This window comes from Lethenteron reissneri, chromosome 51 (genome assembly GCF_015708825.2).
Source record: "Lethenteron reissneri isolate LAM-NWPU_2019-01 chromosome 51, ASM1570882v1, whole genome shotgun sequence".
NCBI lineage: Eukaryota > Metazoa > Chordata > Hyperoartia > Petromyzontiformes > Petromyzontidae > Lethenteron > Lethenteron reissneri.
Window position 1 is genome coordinate 2,708,603 of NC_083829.1, and position 26,350 is coordinate 2,734,952.

A 26,350-nucleotide genomic window follows, 5' to 3' on the forward strand; every position below is an offset into this window, starting at 1 on the left:
TTTGATTTAGTGTGCTGATCTTAAAGGTGCATTGAAAAATTACAATACTCCGATTGATGCTCCTGCTGTTGTGGAGTGACTCATGCAGCCAGCTATGGCTGCAGGGTTTTGGTAGTACATGTTGTTTATGCCATTTATTGTGAAAATTCCGTCAGTTCCTATGATTGCTTTTTTATTGCCTTCATGGCTTTATTTTGGTGATTTCGAAAAGTGTATTGGTTTAGCCATGTTTGTGTTGTTGTAGTACAGAGTTAGACTGATGGCCTTAATCTAAGTTGTCTTGTGGTTGTTGTTTGACTTGCATCCCACTGGGATTTTTGCACACAGCGTTGGTGTACGGTGTTTTTTCAGCAATATTTTTGCTGTCTTTTCTTGGATTTTCTGTTTGCACTTAGTCACATATTCACTTTAAGATGTTTTTTTGTTCATGTTTTTGTTTTTTGTTTGTTGCGGTTGCACCCGATTCAAGAGCTGAATGGCTCACAGGGCTACACCTAATAAATGAACTTGAACTTGAACTTGATGTGTCCAGGGCCCAAGGCCAACAGCAGAGTGAGTGGGGTGACAAGGGAGAGGAAGAAGCTGATGACGAAGTTTCACCCCGTACCGAGGTGGAACTGCGCCCCGGTAGAACCAGAATGGGGATGTAGCTCAGTGGTAGAGCGCATGCTTCGCATGTGTGAGGCCCCGGGGTCAATCCCCGGCATCTCCATGTTGGATCTGGAATCCATGTTGGAAGTTTTTTTAAAATTTATGTTTCCAACAAAGGTTGATTTTCAAAATCATTTGGCTGTGTCCATGTCCCTGTAATCGGGGTGCACATGAACTCTCGTAAACATATTCCTGCGGAGGGAGCTGAAAGGAACGTTGGTTTTCTCGGTCAATGGCCAGGGTCAACGGCGGCGTGGTGTATTCCGCAAATATGGCCAACTGTGAGGTTGGGCACAAGCCGGCGTGAGTCGGTTAAACGTTGAGTTTTATAAAGGCACCACGGGGTGACCAGCCCTTCCCCACCCTCCCCCACCCAGCCCCTCCCTTACCCACCCTCCCCTCTCCACCCAGCCCCACCCCTCCCATTTTTTGGATTCACGACGGATGGACGGACACAATAATCCCCTGTGGGCTGGTGGAACCAGGTGCTTCCTACCAGTATAACCCTATATGAACGATACCTGACGGTGAATTTGTGTTGATTTCAGGAACTTGCTATTTGTATAACTAGCGATGCACACAGTGATCAAATTGTTTACTTAAAAATTTGGAGATGAAAACCAGTGCTTAAAAGTATCCAAAACACTTTTTTTATTTCTGAATTAAATATTTCCAATAATAAATAAATTTGGAAAGCATCATAATATCCATCCACATGTATGCTTGTTATTTCTATTTCTTTCAAATAAAAAAAAATTTGCTTGAACTCTGTGCAGACTTGATGTGTACAGGGCCCAGGGCCAACAGGAGAGTGAGTGGGGTGACGAGGGAGAGGAAGAAGCTGATGACGAAGTTTCACCCCGTATCGAGGTGGAACTGCGCCCAGGTCGAACCAGAATGGGGATGTAGCTCAGTGGTAGAGCGCACGCTTCGCATGTGTGAGGCCCCGGGGTCAATCCCCCGGCATCTCCACGAGGTGATATTTTTCCAGTGGACAATTTTACTCAAAGGAATATGCGTGGCTTGTTTTCATTCGTTATGGTTGCTGAGCACAGATCCAGAAGACCAACATGTCAGCAATGAACAGCACTACAATCAAAGTTGCAGTCGATAAGAGTTAACATGTTTATGGCATTCATATTCTCACGTCGAAGGGAAATAATAAAAACAATAAAATTCTCACGTTTCGATTGCAACACAAGCAATCGTCATCAAGTGTGAAATCAAAATATGGAAATTACCAAGATAATTAGACTTGAAACCATAGGATGGACTTCCAAATTTGAGCAGTGCGTGGAGGAAGCCGAGAGAAAAGTGTTGTGACCTGCCGAGTGGTGGTCGAACGGAGGAGGTGAGAAGAAAATCAGTCTGGAGTCCTCATCGCTGAAGGATAACTCAACGAGTGGAATTATACAGGTAGGAACAAGTTTCACACTGCCCACCAGGGATTATTTGTCTGTCGTGCATCGCCCCTCCCAAACATGTATGTTCAGGGATTGGTTGAAGTGCATCACGTGACCGCGAGCTTTCTGTCGTGCACGAATGTGCTGTCCAACCCAACTTCCTACCTGCCCACTCCGAAGGAAAGTGTTTTTTTGCGGTAAAGTAACGATTTAATTGATTTTTTATGATCTTTTTTACCTACGTGACTTTACCGAAAAAACCAAAGAGTATGGATCCCTTGCAGTCACGAAAACTTTAAATCTAGAAATATTGATGTGACTGGCTGAGATGTAATAGTGGATGAATGCGGGCTAGATCTGACACCACACTGCAATCAACAGATCTTGTGTTTTATTATTTTTTTTATTTCATTCACAAATGCCTCACGGGTGATCGTTTTATTACAAATGTTTGTTTGCTGCTCAAATAAAGGGGGGGGGGGAGGGTGAGATACACCAACAATGTAATAATTTACACCGAAGCTGGAAATGATGAGATTCGAATGCATGTGCAGCATTTATTGTCATTCATCAGCACAAGTGTCACAAGAGCTAGCCCACTTGGGCGCATATTTATACAACACAGGGTGGCTGAATCACCTAGACCAGGGATAGATAGCCCTAACCTGCAGTCCCTTCGAGCCACATACCCCACGCTCCACATGGCCACAAGACCCGGGGTGGCCACCTGGGGCCGGTTGGCTCGCGCTGGTTAGCTGTTGAGTTTTTAATTTAGAAATCTGCGGAAGCGCCCTGGGAGTACTCATGCCAAGGATCGATTGGCAAGGGGGCAGAGTGCCCCGGACCCTTCTCGCTTCTGCAGATGTTTTTTCTTGTTCCAAATAAAATTATTATGAAAACTTAAAAAACGTATCTTTGTCTCTAAATGAGCGGGGCCTGAACCACACATGTTTGCGGCTAAACTAGACATTTACATCTCACCAACACGGATTTACACAGATCACGCGTCTTACAAACGCAATGGGTGGGCATGACATCGCTACGATGAGTATCACACACACAGACAAGCACTTCTCAAAGGCCAGAACTAGTGTCAAAATTCTCGAAGTAAACATGTCTAAACGTGCGGCCGCAATCTTCACTAAGCAATCGTGGTCATGCAAAGTACCTGACGTTTGGCGTTTAAGGCAATCTTTAAGAGACCTTGATAAAAATCCAATTGGGAAAGATAAAAAGCCCACATCTTCTGTTGGCTGATATAATTAGATATATATTTTTAAAACGTCCTCTCCCACCAGTATTCATAATGGGCCACATAAACATCAGCCCATGTATTTTCTTTACACCTCTTCAGACACCTAAGAAAACCCTGAAAACATTTGGAAGAAAACACATCAGTGCACCAGTGTGCCTGCGCAGGTTGCATAAAATTAGGATTTTTCTGAATAATAACTTTTCAGTGATACTCTTTTGGCATTACAGAAAATAATAAAACTCATGTATACTCTGCCACTGAAAGGATTCTCCACCTCAATTTCCCACATGTTCCTCTAAATAACTTCCACCAGCCTCATTGCTGGGGGCATTACACATTGCAATGTCAAGGTGACGAACTTAAGTGCTAAAACCAACAAAATGTTTTAAATTACAAAATCCACAGTTAATGCGACATTTCAGAAAGCCACACCCGACAGGCATTCCACAAAAAAACCCAAACCCCCGGAAATTTAGGCAGCAAAACCTGGCCATAAACATAACAGTCCAATTATTTGGCTCCATAAACAACTTTGCTAAAGTCACGTTGAAAGAAAAAAATAGAATACGACGTTTCGATTGCAACACAAGCAATCGTCATCAGGTAGAACTAAATTTGAGAGAGACAAAACAGACACACACAGACAAACACAACACAGAGACACAAATTTAGTTCTACCTGATGACGATTTCTTGTGTTGCAATCGAAACGTCGTATTCTATTATTAAATTTATTTTCTTTATACGTGACTTTACCGAAAGAACCAAAGAGTAATTCCTGCAGTCACGAAAGCTTGAAATCAAGTTTGAACTTTGCTAAATTTATTTTATTGACTCACTGCCCAGTCATGTAGAGCCGGGGGGGGGGGGGGGGGGGGGCTTTGGGTGTGTTTTTCCTCTCTTCCTGTTGTAAACTTAAAAATAAACTATTAACGCATGGCACTGGCACTGAAAGGCAGCATGGGGGAAGGGAGCTCCCGTTTGTAAATTGGGACTTGCAACTACAAGCACACACGAGACGAACGCTCAGAGCCTCTACGGGGTTGAACGCGGCAACAACCAACGAATGCAAACGCACGAGGCAACATACCCTCCCCCATTGCATGGGATATTCAAACAATTATGTACATCGCTTATATACACAACAAAATAAATAGTTTACTCCACCTTTGGAGGCAAGTGCGCGAACACTGTGGCTTTACATTTTCAATGCGGGTGCATTCAACGTGTTCCAATTTAGTTTTACAATTATTGCAGGTTTTTTTTTTAAGGTGAAATCTTTCGGCAATTTGGATTCAACGAGCTAGGACCGGGTGTCAACTGCATGTTTAGTTATAGTTTGATACATTGCTTTCATTGTTTTCACCAGATTGTTCAGCCTAACGTTTAGAATGTGGAACACAGCTGGCTCAATGCAAATTCTCCAATGTGAAAAATGTTACCGTGGCGATTTTCCCCACAATGAAGAAATGCATAAGAACGTTTAGCCCCGCTGTTTTCAATATTTGCGAATGCACATGACGATGCATGCGGTTCAAAGCACAGGACAGTGAGGGAGCTAAGCCGGCAAAAGTTTGAATATGCACCGACCCCCACCCAGCGCATCATCCCTCGACAAAACACGTGGTAGATTCCAAACCACCTTGCACAGTGACATTTGCCAATATACAAGAGCATGCGATGATGACGACGGTGATGGTCACAACATTTGGGGCATTCCATTTTTCTGTAGAATATGGGGGATGTGGAACACGGACATTCAATCCTCCTCTCCGCGGCCCTGGTTATATTTAACCAGGCCTCGCTGTGGACACAGCAACCGCTCTTGTGTGTGTGGGAGTGCGTCCCGTGGTTTCGTTTACCCACTTGAAAAATCGACGAGTGGTGGCGCAAAAAATAACCGCGCTCGGCGGTGCCAATACAGTGCAGGGGGAACTTGTCAAACAACGTGCGTATCGTAGTGCACATTGTGCTGGTGTCAAAGCCAAAATGTTATATTTATATATTAAAAAAATTGTTCCAATACAATTGGGCATGCAATAATTCTCTCCTCCAGAAATGTTATGAATGACCATGAGTCTTAGTGAAAGAATCGATATTTCCTTCGATTTTGCCGTCCTGCTGGGAACGTTTCTCATCACGTCTCGTTTTTACAGTTTTGCTCGCTCCAATTATTGCTACATGTGAAATTTAGCATGTAATTTACATGAATTGCAGGTAATAGATTATCACATGTGCGATTCGATACACGTGCCATGAACAGAAAAGAATAAATTATAATCAACAAATCGGTCCATCATGACAAGTCTGATAATTATAGAAATATTTTTGATAGAGCTTGTTAGCTTCATGGGCCTTACCCGAAACAAACTGACTGAACTAGGGATACACATGTCACCCTTGAAAAAGACTTAATGAAGTTCAATGTTCTGTAACCTGCTCAAACTAAGACCATCAGTCAACCTGGTTTAGTTGGCACTAACAACTGGGAGCACAAACTTTGCACTGCACTGGATAATTTTGCTCCACAACCGTTGAGTTCACAGACGCATCATAACACGTAGCAGGACAAAGCGAACGCATTTTAAAACAACATTTCTGTACACGACACTGAAATTCAAGTTAACAATGTATTTAACTTAAAAGGATGATTTATTTTTTAACGATGCCAAAGTAGTTTTTTTGTTACTGCTGTGGACAAAATACTACAAGAGGCAGGCGTTTATTTGATAGGCGGTGATCCATTTATGGATGTCCCACTCAAATATTAGGGCGAAAATATATAGGCAGAAGTCAACTTTTCTATTTAAAGCCTCCACATTTTTATCACCCTCCTGATACACTTTGCCCAACACAGCTTTCACAATATTCAATAACCTGTTGGAATTGGTTCACCCTGTATTTTGGGCAATAAAGTCACCACTGTATTAAGTGTAACTAGTAATATTTTAGACACCTTTATTCCAACGTGCAAAACCAAACCAAATTACTTTCAAAACATTCTTAGACATCTTAAGTACACCACAGACATTAAATGGAGACTCCATAAAAGAGAGAAAGCAAGCAGCCAACCGCCCCTAATGAATCTTGAACTCGCACAAATATTTTAAGCCAAATCCATCTTAACCCAGTTGAAGCCGGGTATAATCACACCTTTTGTAAGTGCTAATTATTTGGTGATACTGCCTTGGCAGTAGTGCACACATCGCAAATACAAAAACCCTCCACATGTTCGTTAATCGTACTGCCTTAAAAAATAACAAAGTACATCACAGGCGATGTGTCTGGCAAATGGTCCTTCTTGACATCATGTAGCAAGGTGGGGACGGCACTTGCAAGGCCCCACGGTATGCAAAGTTTGGTCTCCAATACGCTCTCCCCGTCTGGGCCATGTGCTGTCAAGGGCATTTGCACGAAACATTGCATAACATATAAACTTTATTTTTAAGGCAGTGTTACTGACGAATTAGTTTTTTATTTTATAGTAGTCTTCATATATGCAACACGTGCTTATATTAAACTGGTTGGGGGGGGGGGGGGCGCAACGGGAAACTTCTGATAGAAGCACACGTTGGTCTTGCTCCAAAGAGGTAGGCTTATATACAGCGTCCACTGTACAGAGATTCAAAATGTATTATTTTCACAACTAGGTAGATTTCCATTACCAATAATATTGCCTTTTGGAGGGATCGATTGCTTATGTTCTCTGAAGATGCACAAAACAATCCAGAAGAGACCCGTTACAGTAGTTGACAAGACAAGACAACTCAACTAATTCTCACCACCTCAATGTTTACCTAGTGGCAACACATTTAATGAACGCATGCGCGTGAATCTTTAGAGTCGGCAAATTAAAGTTAACTAAGCCGTTGCAGTCGTATATGCCATAACCGGCATATTTTACGTTGTGTATTTTAGATAGCTGAAAAGCAACACGTTAAGAGAGCAATATGTACTGACATGGTAGTCAAACTATAACACATTCACTCATCTGGTACACCAAAAGTTATATATAATACACAGCTGACTCCAAACAAATAAACGTGGAGTCCAGGGAAGTGACGATACATTTCACATGACTAAGTGCAAATTCGTTGACCTTGCATATTTAAATTATAATGTAGATTTTCATTTGTAGATCTCAAAACCAGCAAAAAAAATGGCCTTCTCAAGCCATTGCACAAAATCTATTAATTTGGTTTTCAAAATTACACCAGATGTGCAAAATATCCTAAGCCGTTACTACTCAAAATGGATTATCACACCAAATTTGTAAATACACAAATCTGATGTTTGGCTACGCTACTGTGTTGCAAAATGCCACGCACTGCTGTGCTAAATTTAAAATATAGCATAACGTGATGTCATTGCATATCATGCATTTGCAATACAATCTATAAAACTGCCAATGGTATAGCAATGACTGTACACCTACCAACATCTTAATGGGATCATTCGTTCATTAAAATAATGTATTTGTTTTATATCACACTTTGTTAAATATTAAAAACTCTGCAGATAACTTCAGTCTTCCGTTAGTGAAGTGAGGATTAAAATTAGCCTGCTTTAGGATGTGGCTTTTTCACTGCAAAGCATGTTAAAGCTCAATCTTTTGACCCACAATGCCTCTTCCACCAGGTACACAACCAAAACATTGTAGATGCAAACCGAGAAATGTATAAAACATTACTTAGCTTGTTTACCCAGAAAGCCTCACCGAGTCTCAATATCTTTCTCAGGAGGGTCCTACTAGGTTTTCGCAGTAGCGGGCAATGTTACTACGGGACACCTGTGAAGAAGAGCTTTATAGCTGATCAAATTCCTCCAGTATAAATACATATTCTGATTCTGCTGTGTGTAATCCCAATTGAGTAATTTGCAGGTGACTTTTCAACACTTGGATACTTGGCCAATTCTAGTTACGCTGTATGTGTTTATGTTAGCTATTGGAGAAATCCCATTCATAGCAGTGGAGACCGTACAAACTCCACGTGGAAAGCAGCCCGAGTCGGGAATCACACTTAGGCCTCTTCTTGGTGCGAGGCACGAGTGTTTCCACTGTGCCTCTTTGCCGCCCATGACAAAGCACGTCGCCATCCTCCCGTTGCCCACCAACCTGTTATGTCCGTGAAGCCAAAAAAACAACAATGTATTCATTCGTTCGCTCCATTCGTTTCTCCAAATTGCAGTATAAAACAAACAACTGCATAGGTGATGTCAAAATAAAGTTTGTTATCAATACTAATTTTATGTCGACTGATCAATTGAAAGTTTCCCAATGGCAATGTTATAGATCACTTCGGATGGCAATTCCAACATACACATACATCAATAATAAATATATTTACAAAAAGAAACCCCACTTAACAAATGCAATACTTAAAATTCACATTGGCGCTTTAACTCAAACTTTCGGAGTCCGGTGGCAGTCATCTGACTGCGAGATTATCAGGCAGACTTCATTTCCAACAGGTGGATTTGACTCAACATTTGCCGCTCCTTAAGTCGCACGCGTTGTTAAGAAGCGATGGAAGCTCTTGGAAAGCACAGATGTTCTTGGCACAAGAAGCGAATGTTTGCCTACAAAGTTGTGCCGCGTTATTTGCTGTTGTTAGCAATCGTTGTGATTTCATAACTTAATCTCGCCCCAATTTCTCATCACTAGCTCATTTGGCATGGCTGTCTTTGACGAAAAAAAACCCTGATTGTAATGACGTGCTGCTCTTGTCAGAAAAAAAATCAACAACAACAACAAGAGGAAGAGAGTAATCCGTTTGTTCAACCTCGAAAAACACACGGGAAAACAACGGCAAAGCAAATTCAGCAATAAGAGTTTTCCATAGTTTTCTTTTACATACATTAATGCCAAAAAAAAACTGGCTCGTCATTCAATCACTTCCAATGCACCGCAGAGAAATGTGGTTTTGTAAAACGGACGCTCGTGTACACGCCGTGGGTTTGTACTGCAGCTCCACGCGGTATTCGGAGGCGTTGGACGGATGTGGCGGAGCAGATCACCCACCGACCCGACCGCCCCCTCCCCTCACTCCCCACAGCGTGCACCGTCGTCAGTCTCTGTGCATCCGCCGTTCGTTATTCTCTGCGCGCAACCTGGGAAGATTGACACGCCAACACACCTGGGTCATGCGCCTGCCACCGAATCGCACCCTCGCAACAAAAGATGCCCCGTGTAGCCTTAACAGTCTGCTGGGGCAAGTGCTGTTAGCGAGCAGCACCTATGGAGGTCGGTACAGCATTTGAGGGGGTGGGGTGGCCAGCACCACGTCCGACCGCCTTTGTCTCCCTCATGGCGATGTTTGCACATCGGACCGGTTACTCATATGAGGCTGAGTCGACCTAGGGGATGCCCAGAACCGGCTTAGATAATCGCCACTGATGTTGTGGCCATGAGCAGGAATCGAACTCGGGTCGCCGGGTTCCTATCGCAGTGCGCTAACTGCTGCGCCACCGCTCCCCTTACCCTCACAACAACAATTGTCATTCGCCACTAAGTAGCGGTGACGTCACCACGGCGCTTGTACCAGGCGACGTGTACTTTAAGGCAAAATGCACACGTGCCCACACATAACCTACAACTGTTAAAAAAAACTGTCTGCATACAAGGAGGAGCAGGAGACATTTGCCTATTTATTAAATAATGAAATCAGGAATTAATTTGGAATTTGCGCCATGATATTAGCCTGAGGCTTTCATGATGGCGCTTCATTTCCCAGAAGAGTATTGCTTGCAGTAGTAGTGTAACAGGAAGTGGCGATGTTGCTCAGCGGTTTTCCTCATTTACAGTTCACCCTAAGTTGGATGGCTATATGCACATCTCATATAACTGCACTTCTTATGAAAGAAACATATCCTTACATCACACTGGTGGGGGGGGGAAGCAAAGGGTAACTTTAATACAAGTACACTTTGGACATAAGCACATCTGGCCTTGCTTCCAAAGGGTGCGCTGAAACCCAGATTCAAATATATTACATGGACACGTATAAGCAATCGCACTGTGTGGCTATTGGTAATCAAATGTACTTGGATTTCAATCTAATGGGCTTAAGCTGCATTGCTTTTAGTTAGATCTGGGAGTGGTGGGGCACACCTGTAATCTAGCCATTGGGAGGTGGGGTAATATATTTGACTTATTTCTAAAGTTCATCTTTATATAAAAAATAATTTTCATTATTTATAGTCCTTTGTCAATCCTCTGCTGAGATGAAGGATTCACCACACGGTGTCGTTCATGGAGGTTGTTGTTTAACCGTAGTTCACCATGCTGGTCAGTCCAGGATGATGAAGGGTGGGAAATCCCAGGACAGAACTTGGGCAACTGATGTTAGCGATGGCTCAGAATAAAACATGGGTTCATAGCTCAGTGCGCAGGCACTTTTGTACTCCAGAAGAAGCTGTGTATATAAACACACCCCTTGGGATTAAGCCAATGTGCACTTATATTCAAAGTGTGCTTGTATTAGAAGTTACCTTTCGACTTTCTCCCACCAGTATTCCATATCACAAGTGTGCTTATATAATGTGTGCTATATTAATCTTCTACCGTATGACCGGTTCTGGATTTAAAATAAGGCGTTATAGTGGCAACCAGCTATACAGAGGTTGGGGAGAAACCGATGGTCAAATGGAGATCCAAGTGTTTTGCTAGCGAGCAGTTGGAATTAGCTCTGAGGTTTGTGTGCTCAGCTGCCTGTGCTGGGTTTTGTATAGTTTCAATCCCATCAGTGTAGTCGAATGCATTTCAAGTCCTCAGTTTTTGCAGAGGGAAAATGGAAGAACTATTCAAATAAATAAATGCAGATTTTCTTTTTTGAATTTGTAATCATGTGGTTATACAGAATACTAAACAGTGCATGCTGTATCATTTGATTCATGAGAACAATGATTAACGAATTAACTTTTTGTGGTATTAAATCTGTTTTCAACCTTCAGGAAAACAGTTTTGGAACTAAATGCAAAAAAAACGTACTCAACACAATAATACTTTGTGTTCATTACAGAATTATTTTATGGTTCTTACACAAACAATTTAAATAATTAACATTCAACCAAAGGTATTGTTGGCAACAGGTCATCGCTAAAAAAGATACTTCTCACTCTGTTAAAGGCATTAACAGCTAAACGTGCACAGTAACGATTCTTTTAGCAAGTTAAAGCTCTCACCAGTCATTGGTCGTCTGGCCATCTGGAATCGGGGGATCTGGAACAGAGCCTGCAGAGACAATCACACAGCATTAATCGCATTACCCATAACACTTACTCGCTCGCGAACTCATTTATTCATTCATCTCGGGCAGTTTAGTTGATTGCCTTCAAAAGTGAGCTCAGCAAATCGGTTTATATCATAAAAGTCCTTGGCATAATCATGCCAAGGACTTTTAAAACATAACTTTCATTACTCTGCAAATCCACTCTCATTACCAAGATGAGCCGTCACAGGGGGTGCTTCATGATATGTGAAGGTTAAAGGTGCAGGCCCTGCAACGTCGTGAGAAATTTATTTTATTGTGTTTTATTATTATTATTTTATTATTTCCCTTTTACGTGACTTACCGAAATAACCAAGAAGATGAATCCCTGCAGTCACGAAAGCTTTAAATCGAAATTCAACTACTTTGTTTCATCAAACCCTCTATGTATTATTAACATTATACATTTGTTTACGATAGAGAACCAAAGGGGTGCAAGGCTGCAGTAAAGGATAAGAACCACTGCTTTAGAGGATGTATTTGGCCTACCCGTGTTATGACGGGTATTTTTTTTACAAGTGGGACCTATAGTATAAACAAAAAAAAGCTCGGTAAAAATTGTATAAGCAAAGAAGCTGAATGCAAAACAACAATATTGGTGAGATGTGTAATTATTTCTGTGATGCAACTCGTGATATAAATTGCAATAATTATAGTCATTTATAGCCCTTTCTAAATATCCTGATGGATGATCATGATGCATATTTCAGTAATCACTTGTGAACAACATGTACCTTTGGACACAGAAACAGAGTTTTGCTTACACATGCCTTGAACCGTAATGCTCCACAAAGCATCTTGAGTAAGTACACATTTCTTGTTTTGGGATTGTACAGGAACCCATAGTTTGGATGGAATGATCTTGCCAATAACATCTGCTAACGCTGAAACTTTGGTTTAACAAGTCTCACTGCTGATGAGATCCTGCAAGTCAAAACCGGTTCAAAGCTTGCTTGAATAAACAGGTACTGCCAACTAGTATTGGTCTCGAAAGCCACTAAGCCAATTGGTCAGAACATATATTTTATTCATTTGTTGAGACAAAGTGCTGAATTTGTGGTTATAAATGTTTTTACCCAAATGCTCCACAGAAATGAACAATGCGTTAGTACACGATTAAATTTTGTAATGCTCAGTTTGACACATACACACACAGGAATGAAGTTTGCTGTGAAAACCATCACAGGTCTCACTTACTTGGCTAATCAGTTGTAATCAGTTGTTGGCAAAGAATTGGGAGGGGCTTTACATTTCCTGCCCTAATTACATCAACAAAGACCTGCAAATCCTCCAGGCATCCTGAGAATGTCTTGCTTAAATCACATGCTGCAACAGTGTTGTAAAACTATCAATACTAAATATTGTTTTACTAATTCGATAATAATCAGATTATTTGATTGTTTTGTTATATAATACAAACATATTTAACATGATCTTTAGGAATAGAATTCCACACATCATGTTAGAAGTAAAAATAGCCATACAGAATAACAATTAACTGCCACAGTGAGTTGATGTCACGTTTAAAGGTTGCGATTTGATTCTTCAACCAAATTTGTCGTCACGTTTATTTTGTCTCGTACTTTTTGTTTGTTTAATTAGCCTAAAAAACACAAATGACCAAAAACAGATGAGGACAACATATTTTATCTCAAGAATTTAGTTTAATCACTGAATCCGCATAAGCTCAAATCGGTTGCTTTTGGGATATCAGCGACTGTGAAAGTGATTATATTTTATTGGAAACACTCGTTTGGCATGGCGGTAAGGGCACAAGGTCATTAATTCAAGATAGATGTACACTCAAGAGTGCGTGTAATGTTACAAAAACATTTTTTTTTCATAATATGTTCACCTTCACGATCAATGCAATAACAGTCTCAGAAGCGATGTGCTGTATACAGCTAAATGTTAAGGATTTATTGCCACATTAAGCTGTCAAACGGGTCCCATTATATATTTATTTGAATGAAAAAGGAGTATTTCTAATTATATTAAGCAACACACGCAATCTCCAAAATGCACTATCCATTTGGATTGCCAACAAAGGAAACTCTACGGCCAAAGTCCATCCAATATTCCAGTGCCTGCTGCATTTTATTTAGCAACACAACTCTGTTCATCATGTTCTGCATTGAATTTGCTTTTACGTAAGAGACATTAGGACTGTTATAGGGACATCCGATTGCAACAGAGTTTGCCGGGTTCCATCCGCCTGTGCGGCAAGCAAATCAATGGTGCAAGTTTCTTAAACTCCCCCCCCTCTCCATCCACAAGGTAGCGTGAATGGGTACATCGCAGTTGATTTGATCAGCAGCACACGTGTGGCAGAGTAAAGTGTGAGTAAGACAAATACCCTCTACACGGGTTCTCTAGAGGTCCATCGAGTTAAAGACCTTCTGCCAGCAGTAGTGTGAGCAAATACTATTGCTGCACGATTACCTTTTACCACCATCTATTATGCCTTCTTACACTCTTAATTATACGTTTTCGTTGTACAATAAAACATGTTAAATTGTCCATCCTTGCTTTGTTGGTATTATTTAAAACTGAGGTCCATTTACAAATGGAAAATTTAAGCAATTAACAAAATGAACAAATAAAATCCCCTACTCTGAAACAAAGTGAGAGCTTATTGAGGCAAAGCGTCGCAAGTGTCTTGCAAAGCTAAATGAATGTCAGCGTAATTAAACAATAAAACGTAGTGCATTGGTTAGTGAACTGTGCTAGAAACCCAGGTTCCATTCCGGGCCATGGCTGAATTAGTCCTGGGCCCCCTTACTTCACCAACCCACAATGACCAGTGTGGTGAAGTATGGTCAAATAATACCCATGACTGACACGGCGTGGGGAGAAAATTCTCCCAGCAGTGGATTAACACGGGGCTGAACAAGTTCAAATATTGTTTTGACACTTGAGCGACAGGATGGCGCACAGGTAACATTTGCGGCTCACGGCAAGATTTCTCCAGGATAAATAAACATTCTGATTCTGATGAGTCTGATTGTGAAGAAGGCCCAGGGTTTGATTCCTGACCCGGGCACCTTTTTGTACGGAGTTTATGCATTCTCCTCATTCAGCTTGGGTTTCCAATGGGCTCTCAGTGTTCCTCACACAGCTAAAGAAACGCACAGCGTAACCGATATTAGCCAAAATATCACAATTCTGAAAAATTGCCTGTTAATTGCTTCCATTGGGATTACACATAGCAACATTGACCCCGACTGTGAAAAAAAATACCTGGCAGAAACCTCATGAAAAGAGTACAGTATTGAGATTCAGTGAGGCTTTCCTGATTAAACAAGCATAATCATAGAATAATTATGAATGTCATAGAGCTTCTGCTACTTGCTTTCCTTCATGTAACCCAGTAGGCAGCAATAGGCTGCAACACCGCTGTCGACATAAAAGTTGAGGGTCTCAAGAGTTGATCATTGCTAAGCCAGGAACAGTAAAGGCATGACCAGCTGGTTGAACTCCCACTCACCCAGTATTTACATTGATTGACAGATCGATGCCACCCATCTGCTCAAAAGTGCTCAATACCAATTTAATCTAAAAGCGACAAATCTTGTTAGATCTGGAAGTACTTGGATGGGAGACTGGATGGGAAACTGTCTGGGAATACCAAGCGTTGTAGGGTTTGGGCTGTTAGGTGCCCAAGAGATGGCTGTACAGGTATAACAATGTGTTAAAAAAAATCTAGCTGTGTGGCGCTGAGTGGTACACCTTGATTTGAAGCTTTCGTGACTGCAGGAATCCATACTCTCTGGATACTTCGGTAAAGGCACGTAGATAGAAAAAATAATAAAAGAAAACACAACGTTTCGGTCGCAACACCATAGGGCCCGTTGCATCTCCGACCAGCACCACCTAGCCAGTGAGCTTGAACACGTATGCCAGGCTCTCAGGATTAAAGGATATTCTGACCGCACAATCCGCAAATCTGCATCCACAACCATGGGTAGAGAACCATCTGAGGACCTCCAATCAAAACCATCACCTTACCATACATAGCAGGGGTTACCAAAAGGATTGCCAAAATCTTAAACAAACACAAGATCAAAGTTCGGTTCAATACAGGACAAAAAATCCGTGATTTGATCCCATCGGTGAAGGATGCGATTCCGGACATGCAATAAGCTGAGTTGTGTCTGCGGCAACAGTTACATTGGTGAAACAAAGCGACGTGTCTCAGACCGGGGTCGCGAACACAAAGCAGATTTGAAACACGGCGGAACCAACACCTCGGCAGTGGCGGATCATTGTTTCAACGCTGTGGGCACACTTGACGTTGTTTTCTCCGAGACCAAGGTGCTTCTGCAAACCCTCGGGCCACCATCAGAGATTTGTTCACGAAGCCATCCAGATATACAAACACAGAAAACACTTTAATCGAGTAGATGGATTCAGATTGAGCAATCATAGGAAGGATGTGATAAACCACGTTAAGTTTTAACTGCTATGATTTTCACTCACCCACCCGTGTGTCTTGTTGAACGATTACTACAAGTCCATTTACTTGCCAATTTCTCCAGCCCAACTGTCCATGCACGCCACAAAACCTCCCCCCTCTCCCCTGTGAACCCCTACAGCCAAACTTCTCCCCCCCCCCCCCGTGTCTAACCCCTACAGCCAAACTCCTCCTCCCCCCCGTGCCTATATAAAGCCACAACAGCAGATAATATTTTTCATCTACGTGACTTTACCGAAAGAACCAGAGAGTATGTTACACCTTCATATGCATTAACACCATATTCTACTCCGCTTACAACTGTCAACCTAGTCAATGTCCTCTAATAGGCCATATTTTACTGCACTGTAGGTCTCTCGTAATCTCTATCATGTAACTATCTACCCTCTACCATGCCCTTTCATCTCTGTCAAGCAGCGGCTGGCTGCTCATCCTCCTCTGCTGGTCACGGCTTTAAGGCTCTCTCCCTCTGAGCTGTCTGGACTGCTGAATCCGTTCTTCTCTTCTAAGGATTTATCCTTCCTCCTCCCCTCCTTCACTTGTAACCATCTCTCCACTTCAAATGTCGTACATGCTGGTCACGTCACGCAGTGTAAACGTACACAGACCGTCGTCAATCCACTGCTGGTGGATGAAAGCTTCCCCCATCGTGTCATATCAATCGTGGGGATTGTTTGACCGTACTTCACCACGCTGGTCAGTAATGGTTAAAAATACCACGGAATTGCGTCTTACCCCCCCCCCCCCCCACTGGCTTCTGATCTCAGATCCCTCTTACCGGCTCTCACGCTCACCCAGTGGGTAGGAACATCAACCCCCCCTCACCCCATCATCAGGCATGGACAATCCACTGCTGGATGATGGCCTCCCCAATCCCTATACAAATCATAATACGGGACTGTGTTGGCAGGAGCGTACAATCACTCAGGACGAATAAAACATCCTAACGAACTTTGTCACGAATACTGAATTACAACACAATGTTACACAATTACCTAATAAGCGTGCCTCTCCGATCCAACCCGGTCTCTTGGCGGACTTGGATAGATTCCCCTGCCGGCTTCCCCCCATCGAAGTCGGTAGACACGGGTAGGCCGCACCGCCCGACTCCGAGGTAAATAACCACAAACCCAGCGTGACCGGACCCAACCTGAGATAACCACTTCCAAACTTACTCACCATTATGATTATCGCAGGTATATCAATTGTTCACTTAAACCGCCGGGAACAGATGAGCGAGAGATGTAGGGGCCAAGCGATCACTTGGGCATGAATGATTTAGGAAAGCGTTCTCTACCAACATCGATAACATCACAAAAGCTATAGGAGGATCAACCAGTTTCTGGAAAAGACGATTTCAAGTAAAAAATAGCGACCCCACTCCCAAGCCATATCGAGAACACACTCAAATAATCAAACAACGCCACCAAAGTACGCGATGGATAACGAAGCAATATGTTACATTGAGAGTGTTAAATAAAATAATCAAAGCCACGTCTTTCATATGGCTTTGCAACGCGTGCTTAAATGCCTCGGTAACTCAAAGCGCATCACAACTCATCTCAAAGTGGTCTAGCCAAGAGTGGTGGTGGTGGGGGGCACCCCCGGTGGCAGCTGTCTCTACGCGACACAAGGTGCACGTAACACAGCACCGTGCCCAGTCTCGGCTTTTGAAACTAACGCAGGCCGATTAAACCAACCCCTGGATATTGACCGAGATCTCCCAACCTTAAGGCCCACGACGATGAGGACGAGGCCTTTGACCGTCCCAAGCAGTCCTTCACCCCCCCAGCCGCCCCAACTCCCCGGCTGTGAAGCCATCACTCGCCTTGTGCCCGCTCCATGTCGTAGATGGTGGGCCCGTAGAACCACCAGGCGACGTTGATGAGCACGAGGCTCAGCAGGAGCCACGCGGCCGCCACCTTGAAGAGCAACGCTTGCTGCTCGTTGGCCAGCCACGACTCGGCGAAGTCGGCCGCGAATTCCGAGGCGAACTCGGCGGCGCTGCGTAGCGCGTCCACCTCCAGTAACCTCTCCATCGCTGCTGCTGCTGCTGCTTCTGCCAGCGCACGGCCGCATGCATCAGTGCCGGACAAACACCGCCGCCTCCTCCTCCTCGCTCCTTCTCCTCCTTCTTCTTCACCTTCTCCTCTCTCCTCTCGTCTCACACTGCGCGCTCTCTGTCCTCTCTCTCTGCCCACCGGTCGTGTTGTGATGACGGGGGGGGGGGGGTGAGCGTGCGTGATGACGTCACGGCACCGCGGGTCTAGACGTGCGAGGTACGCGCGTGTGGTGACGTCATGACGCAAGCTTGCGTCGTGACGTCACTCGCGGACCCGGCTCTCCAACGCCACACCCCCGGTTCGCGCTGCTACGGGGGCGACGTCACAACGCAGACGTTTCGTCGTTACGTCACTCGCGAACAACTCACGCTGCTGTGACGCGATGACGTCACGCGCACGCCACCGAGAGTGACGTCCGCTCAATCATGCGAACGTCGCTCGAGCGGCGTGGGTGACGTCACGCGCACGGCTACGTAATGACGTCACCTAAAAATCTTGCCGATGCAACGTCACGCGCACGGCTACGTAATGACGTCACCTGAACAATCTTGCCAATGCGACGTCACGCGCACGGCAACGTAATGACGTCACATAAAAATATTGCTGATGCGATCGTACTCTTTGGTTTTTTCAGTAAATCACGTAGGTAAAAAATAATAAATAAAATAATAATAAATAAAAATAAATCAATTAAATCACGACGTTTCGGAGGCAACACAGGTCGGACCGTCACAGCTAAATTAACTTGATACAGTAAATTATTTTTTACCTACGTGACTTTACCTAAAAAAAACCTAAGAGTATGAATCCTTGCAGTCACGAAAGCTTCAAATCTAGAATCGATGCGATCGTCTCGAGAGCGGGCGTGGGTGACGTCACGCGCACGCCGGCGTAATGACGTCACGCGCACGCCGTTGTAAAGACGTCAACGCGCACGCCGGCGTAATGACGTCACGCGCACGCCGTTGTAAAGACGTCAACGCGCACGCCGGCGTAATGACGTCACGCGCACGCCGGCGTAATGACGTCAACGCGCACGTCGACGTAATGACGTCACGCGCACGCCGGCGTAATGACGTCACGGAAAAAAGAAGTCACATCGCAACAAAAAAAAGCGCCGCCCGAGGTGACGGAGCGGCGATGAATAATCGCGGGAATCGACTCCGACTCCGTCCCCGCCGCAGCAGCAGCAGCTGATGACGACGGACATGGCCCTGTCGCAGCGCGGCAGCAAGGCCGGCGTGCGCGACAAAGTGACGGAGTACGAAGCGTTCATCAACGAAGTGCTGAAGAGAGACCTGCAGTGAGCATTGCGTTTGTTGTTGCTGCTGCTGTGGTGGTTGTTGTTGATGTGATGGTTGTTGTTGTTGCTTCTGTGGCCGCTCCTCGCCCCCTCGCTTCGTGGTTCACAACGGCCGTGGGTTTTCCCCCAAACCACCCATTGCCACCTTGCGTCGTCGTCAAGCGAAGTCGATTCATTGTTGCAGCTGCCCACCTCCAGTTCGATCGCCTCCTCGTTAGTTTATTGTCCTTCCCCGCACCTCCACATTGGCACGGTCGGCTAAGTGCGGTGCGAAAGAAGTTCAACATGTTGCACAAAACATGTAAACAACCATTGCATCGATGCACATGGTGGAGATAATCTCCTCCTAGGGTTGCAAACTTTGACTGAAGCTGATTTGGGGAGATTTTTTAAATTACATTTAGTAAAAAAAATCCTATTAAAGCTCATCTCTCAGATTACTTTAGACAGTTACCAGCCATTCCGGGAGGGTTTGCAACCCTACATCATCTAACAAGGCAAGCCTGACTGCTGATGAGGCACCGAATGTCGAAACCGGTGCCGAGTTTTATTGTGTTCAACGAACAGCTGGTGGGAACGTCCCCTCATTAAAGGCCGTGTGTTGCTGGTGGGATGTGTGTGAAAATCAAATGCTTTTATGGTTTTTTTTTGGAGAGACACGTGGGAAACTGTTTAACAACATTATTTTGTACTCGCATGTATATTTTATTAAATTACTTCACCTGGGAAATTCCTTGGGTTTGAACATCTTCCACTCTGCAAGGGTGTCCAGTTCAATTGCATAGCAAACGCGTAATGACCACGAATATACAAACATTTTAACAGCGTCTATAACTTATGCATTGTGCATTTTTTTAACAATGATCATCGAGCCCAGTTAAATGCTTATTAAATATCTAACTAGATGATGCATCTCTTATTCTTGGTTCTTTCGGTAAAGTCACGTAGAAGGGAAATAATAAAATAATATAAATATAAAACAATAAAAATTCTCACGACGTTTCGACTGCAACACAAGCAATCATCATCAGGTGTGAAATCCACAGCAAGAAAATTTTTGCAGTCGTGAGAATTTTTCTTGTTTTATATTTATATTATTTTATTGTTTTCCTTCTACGTGACTTTACCGAAAGAGCCAAGAATATTAATCCCTGCAGTCACGAAAGCTTTAAATCAAGATGCATCTCTTATTTGGCAATACTTGACGCTGGTGCAACCGGACTCGACGTTGTTTAGCTTCTGAGATATGACGAGATGCAGGTGTTTTTTTGTTGTAATGGACTAGTGTGGAAATAGTTCAGCAATGTTGAATGTATTCTATTTGCCATTCGGATATCTTTGCAGTTGTATTGTATCGTACGTAACAATAAGTATACAACTTAACCTTATTGAGAAAATAAATTTACTTTGTGTGTGCCATACCTAAAGTAGATCAACTATAACAAACATTCCAAGTAATTTGCAATGAAGTTAACACACTTCCAACTGAAATATCACACACGTGGTGTTCGCTGTCACTGTGCTCCCCTTCAGGAAAGTGTTGGAGGAAAGAGATAAGATTTATGAGAAAACGGCGCAGTATCTGCAGCTCAAGCATGTCATCGAACGACTACAGGTACCACGAGTTATTGAGTGCCCCAAGACCTGGAAGGATACTTCCACTGATATCAGCTGTAGCTGGGAATTTAAACTAGCGCAGTGCACTAACCACTGCGTCACCGCTCCACCCCACAATACTGAAATGTACAAAATGTATTGTGCGCTGTCTTGATTGTGAGTGATACATAATAATTTGAAGGGATAGGTTTTGCACCATTAACATTAAAAAAAAAAATTAACTTAGAACGATTAGTTTAAAGTGTATTTTGTATAGCTAGGCGAGAACTCAAGAGGCCAGGATAGTCTCATTTGCAAGATTGACCTGGCTCACCAACACGACAAAATCAAAACAAAAGAAAGTAAGATATAACAATGAAGCAAATAAAAACCTTAGCCAAAATAACTGATACTAGCATTGGCTTGCGGGCCAAATAATGTCATATGTTTGTATACTTTGTTTCAACACATTGACGCACGAAACATTGCCTCTTATGCAACGCCGACCTAAGTTGTACGTCAACATGACTTTTTAATATCTTAGCGTTTAATCTTCCTTACATCTCGTGAAACCATTACCTCTGTCGACAGCTGTTGCATCTCTCGTGTAGCTCCTTGACCTCACTGAAATGGTCACTTCTCAGCGAGCCATATTTCATGGCTGGCCACAGCGTGGCAGGTTACTCCCCGAACCTTTGTGGCACACATGTGGGTCGATCGCTGCCAGTGTGAAAAACCCTGGCCCAAGGGATGCCGTAATTTAACTCGTGGCTATTTGAGTTGAAATTTCCTACAGTTTATATGATAGCGCTGACATAGTTCTAAGTAATTAATGTATTCTTGTAAATGTGTTTGATGGTGTGCCATGGGTTGGTTGCAGGAGACAGGGTGCCCAGGGGAAGAGCTGAAGACACAGGTTGACCTTGGTTGCAACTTCTACGTCAACGCTAAAGTGTCAGTGCTCGTGTCTTTGTTCAGTAGCCAAACACAACTATAAAATTAACAACCGTGCGATAATGGCCTTGGGAAAATTGTAATGGTATTTAATAGTGATTTTCACAGCTCCATAGTAGGGTACTGTGTCCTTGTTAATTATGCATTCATTTAACATTGGGTTTTTATTTTGATTCCTATTTAATGAATTGTTGTATTTATTTTCCTTTTGTTATTATGGTAACCCGGGTCACTCTTGCAAACGAGACTATCATGGTCTCTTTGAGTTTTAACTTGGTTAAACAAAGTAAACTTGAATCGAAAAATATTTGCTACTTTGTAGTAAGAAAAAAAGTCACAACTAATTTGATAATTTTGAATCCTTTCCATTACTATTTAAAGGTAATTATCTAATATAAGGAATATATGGATGGTGTACTACTGCATGTCAAAGCTCATTGGAAATGTTTTGTCTTTGTAGGCCAGATGCAAGTCACATATTTGTATCTGTGGGCTATGGATTTTTTGTGGAATTCACGCTCCCGGAAGCGCTTAAGTTCATTGACAAGAAAACCACGCAGATGAACGAGTAAGCAAACCTCGGGCAGTTACGTGACGTTGTTAACACGTTTCCGATTAATACGTGAACGCAATGATCGCACAATGCTGAGATCCTAGGTTGAATCTGGACAGCCACCACCTGTAAACACATTCCTGTGGAGGGAGCTGGTAGGAACGTTGGGTTGCTCGGTCAATGGCCAGGGTCAACAGCGGCATGGTGTATTCCGCAAATATGCCTAACTGTGAGGGCGGGCACAAGCCGGCGTGAGTAGGTTAAACGTTGAGTTTTATAAGGGCACCACGGGGTGACCAGCCCCTCCCCACCCAGCCCCACCCCTCCACCCCCCATCCAGCCCCACCCTCCCCACCCAGCTCCTCCTCACCCTCCCCACCCTCCCCACCCAGCCCCTCTCCACCCAGCCCCTCCCCACCCAGCCCCACCCTCCCCACCTAGCCCCTCTCCACCCTCCCCTCTCCACCCAGCCCCTCCCTCCCCACCCAGCCCCTCCCTGCACAATAGACACAATAATCCCGTGGGCTGGTGTAACCAGGAGGTTCCTACCAGTATAAAACCCAGGTTCTCCAGTGTAGAGAGTTGATAGTTCCAGCCTGGTAACCAGTAAGTGCACACAAAACTTCCCATCATTTAATTTGGGTTTTCACTTCATTTAGAAAAAATGACAGATTTGATAATTAAGAATTTTCATGGCATATATACGTGACCATCGTGTGGGGAAAAAAGAAGCCGGTTGAAGTTGACTTCAGAATTAGTTCTGTGCCATCAACTTCTGAGGCCGTTCTATCCAGGCTCGATACGCTGCTGAGCTTCTGAGATCTGACGAGATTGGGAACAATCTGGAAGATATGTTCAAAGGCAAGAAAATGTGGAACAGGTGGAGGAGTTTATTATTATTTTAAGGGATTTGCTGTGTTGTTGCCAGGTACAGTGAAAAGCTCACCAAGGATTCAGCCAAAATCAAGGCGAACATCAAGATGGTTTTGGAGGTGATGTTTTTTTTTATGTACTGTGGAAATTTCATGGATTTAGAATTTGGTGTTGTGGGTTAGTAGTTCGGCTGCCACAATATGGAGACAATACGATATAACATGACAAAAGATCCATGATAATTGTATGGTATGTTTTGAAAAATATGATTGTCATGGTTATCATTGGAAATTTAACATTAGTTAAATAATATGAAATAGTACTTTACTTAAATTAATAGTAATACACATTTTAAAAAATATGACTGTATGCATTAAATTAGTGCTGGAGTAATTGTAACATTTCCTGGAGTAATTTATGGTGTCTTTGTAGCTAATTTAATAATTTAATTGTTTTCTGCATGACTGACAGCATGTGCGTTATAGGTTGTAAAGTGGCATCGATCAAATGAATAACATCAGCCTTAGGTTGCATAAGCTGCAGCTGAATATATTTTAAATAAATTATACAGCATTGCACAAGCTTGGTTTCCTCCCTTCACACCGCCTCTTCACTTCCCTACTAAACTAAAACACAGAGCATACTTGCTCATGTACCTAACTTCTTGTGGCTTTTGCTCCCACATGTTTGCACTAATTTTTTTCGATTTGTTTGTTTATGTCGTCACTGTTAGACTGAATTATAGAACTTACATGGACCTGTACCGAACTTTTTCATATTACACTTGCACTGTTTTTGACTCGGTTTCGTTTACAACCGTTAGATACCTCAGTTGTTGTGCAATATTCCTTCAGGACCCTGTACTCGTTCTCTGCAATATTGATGTTGTTGGTGTGCTCACGTACCACGGATCTCCCTTGTAAAACAGCCAGGCAACTGTCTTACAAGGGATGACGTATGCAGTGGCGGCTCGTGACATTTCCACTAGGAGGGGCTGTTGTGAGTGAGCTCTGAAGATATGGTGTTCTAACTTGATTTGAAGCTTTCGTGACTGCAGGAATTCATACTCTTTGGTTCTTTCGGTAAAGTCACGTAGGTAGAAAATAAAATAAATCACTGATATTTTATACCTACGTGACTTTACCGAAAGAACCAAAGAATATGGTGTTCTAATTAAGAAAAACCTCGTCGTGTTATTTGCCATGCCGTGAAAGTGATATAACTCTCTTATCTACCAACAGTAGGCATTTATAAACAATATACGAAAAAAAAATCCAATGCTGTCGCCATGACCCTCAAGTCGATTGATCAGGACCCAGTTGCTTGACATTCAACTTCTGCATAGAAATCCTTTCAAATGGAATATTTAGGAGTGACCCCACGGTGTTCGTTGCTAATTCTTAGTTTAATGCACCTGCTGCCATCGCCATTGCTGTTGTTTTTTCCTAGAGCGTGTAGGCCGTGACCTGCTATATTTTCACAGTGAAACTTAGCATTGTGATATAGTAATTACAGCCGTAGGTGCCTTTTTCACCACCTTGAATTGGGTCTCAAACGACGTGGCTAAAATGCGAAGCTCATCGCAATTAATGAAGGGATATTTCTCACTAGCACGCCTTCACAGCCGCCCGAGACCTTCCCAAGGCACAAATCAGACGGTGGTATTGCAACTTAAAATGTTATCTTCATTAGGCAATTCGCGTTGAAATAATAATATTTCTATGTTTTTTTAAACAAACAATTTATTGAAAAGTATTTTTTATTAGAGAAATAATTGATCATCTCCAGCTGCTTGGTGGTATGGCTCCCCATCGCCCCTAGTGGACGAACCGCGTTCGGACGTATGCATAACAAAGTAAGCTTAAATACAATGTAAAATACAATCGCAAAACGAAGGGAAACTGATAACGTGATTTGTCATGTCGTGCAAATAAAAACCGTATTATATTGTGAAAAGGATCACGGCAAACTTTGCAAGTCGTTTATCTTCACGGAGTATTTACATTTTTTTTACAGGGCTTGCGAGAACTGCAGGGACTTAAGGAGTTGCCAGTGGAGAGGACGAGAGAAGTCTGGTGATTGGACCTGCACTGCTTTGGGATCAGCTGGGAATCATTTCATTGCGTTCCCATTGCTTGTTTATTACAGGGATAGCTCCATAGAGCTGAGTGCCACTCATATTCAGCGAGCCCTTGTACTTTATTGACATCACAGCTTTAATTAGTGTTTTTACTGTAGCTATGGTCCTCCAGTTTCATGTCTGTATTTCATTATAAATGCAATCCACATGCTTTTCTTTTATGTCCTTACACATTTGCAATGGGGAGGTGTTCTGGTTTAAAGTAACTGCCACTCCGATTTGGTTTGTGAGGATGTACATAACTCTGTGTAACGATTTAATGTCACGGTATTTATTTTGGGAATTAAATCGATTTCAAGTTTCCACTTTTAAAAACAAGTGTTTTTCCTCTCTATTAAACTGGTTTTGTATCTTTTTGAAATTTCTGCACGTTGTTTACAAGAGTTAAAAGGTAGCTTCTGTTTACATTTGATTCACATGAATGCCAATATCGAGCAGCAGATTAAAAAGGGTCTGCGTTAGAATGTTATGTTTGGCCAATTCCATTTCCTTCAGCCCACCGGCCAGTGTGGTGGACATACAAGTTTAGTGAAATAATCCCTACTACCCACCTGGTGTATGTAAGGAGGCCCACATCCAACGTTGACAGAAGGGCTGCACATGACCTACACTCACTGGTCGCACCTAATGGTCAGGCTGCGGTATGGATACAGTGCAGGAAGAATTGCTAATAAAGGGCTTCGCCTCTTGGAGGCCGATTGTGTGTCACGTATATGACACTCAATTGGAGATTGAGTTGCATATGGAGTTCATTAGAGGGATATCATAACACGTGTGGTTCTGTGTGCAACCAGTGTCACTTGTGTGCAGTGTCAT

At 43.1% G+C, this 26,350-nt stretch overlaps 2 protein-coding genes and 2 non-coding genes across 4 annotated transcripts; 3 read left to right on the forward strand and 1 right to left on the reverse strand.

The window, feature by feature from the left end:
- Window positions 1–640: 640 nt before the first annotated feature.
- On the forward strand, window positions 641–712 carry TRNAA-CGC (transfer RNA alanine (anticodon CGC)). Its single transcript has one exon. It is a non-coding gene; the product is annotated as a tRNA-Ala (tRNA).
- Window positions 713–1,550: 838 nt separating this feature from the next.
- On the forward strand, window positions 1,551–1,623 carry TRNAA-CGC (transfer RNA alanine (anticodon CGC)). Its single transcript has one exon. It is a non-coding gene; the product is annotated as a tRNA-Ala (tRNA).
- A 960-nt stretch (window positions 1,624–2,583) lies between these two features.
- TCTA (T cell leukemia translocation altered) lies at window positions 2,584–18,250 on the reverse strand. The gene is made up of 3 exons (XM_061572838.1): window positions 17,881–18,250; window positions 11,493–11,541; window positions 2,584–9,419 (listed from the first exon to the last, which is right to left on the reverse strand). Exons 1-3 carry the CDS (start codon window positions 18,089–18,091, stop codon window positions 9,377–9,379), a joined length of 303 nt encoding a protein of 100 aa, XP_061428822.1. The 5' UTR covers window positions 18,092–18,250; the 3' UTR covers window positions 2,584–9,376.
- A 937-nt stretch (window positions 18,251–19,187) lies between these two features.
- On the forward strand, window positions 19,188–25,837 carry UXT (ubiquitously expressed prefoldin like chaperone). Its single transcript, XM_061572995.1, has 6 exons — window positions 19,188–19,418; window positions 20,952–21,033; window positions 21,895–21,968; window positions 22,429–22,536; window positions 23,450–23,513; window positions 25,411–25,837. Exons 1-6 carry the CDS (start codon window positions 19,312–19,314, stop codon window positions 25,471–25,473), a joined length of 498 nt encoding a protein of 165 aa, XP_061428979.1. The 5' UTR covers window positions 19,188–19,311; the 3' UTR covers window positions 25,474–25,837.
- The last annotated feature ends 513 nt before the right edge of the window (window positions 25,838–26,350 follow it).

Excerpts from the sequence above, each read along its gene's own strand:
- TCTA (XM_061572838.1), bottom strand. The coding sequence starts at position 18,091 with ATGGAGAGGTTACTGGAGGTGGACGCGCTACGCAGCGCCGCCGAGTTC. Across the intron at positions 11,542-17,880 it reads CGACATGGAGCGGGCACAAG|GCTCTGTTCCAGATCCCCCG; the intron begins GCGAGTGATGGC and ends TTGTCTCTGCAG. Across the intron at positions 9,420-11,492 it reads GGCCAGACGACCAATGACTG|GTTGCGCGCAGAGAATAACG; the intron begins GTGAGAGCTTTA and ends CAATCTTCCCAG.
- UXT (XM_061572995.1), top strand. The coding sequence starts at position 19,312 with ATGACGACGGACATGGCCCTGTCGCAGCGCGGCAGCAAGGCCGGCGTG. Across the intron at positions 21,034-21,894 it reads ATGTCATCGAACGACTACAG|GAGACAGGGTGCCCAGGGGA; the intron begins GTACCACGAGTT and ends GGTTGGTTGCAG. Across the intron at positions 21,969-22,428 it reads TTCTACGTCAACGCTAAAGT|GCCAGATGCAAGTCACATAT; the intron begins GTCAGTGCTCGT and ends TTGTCTTTGTAG.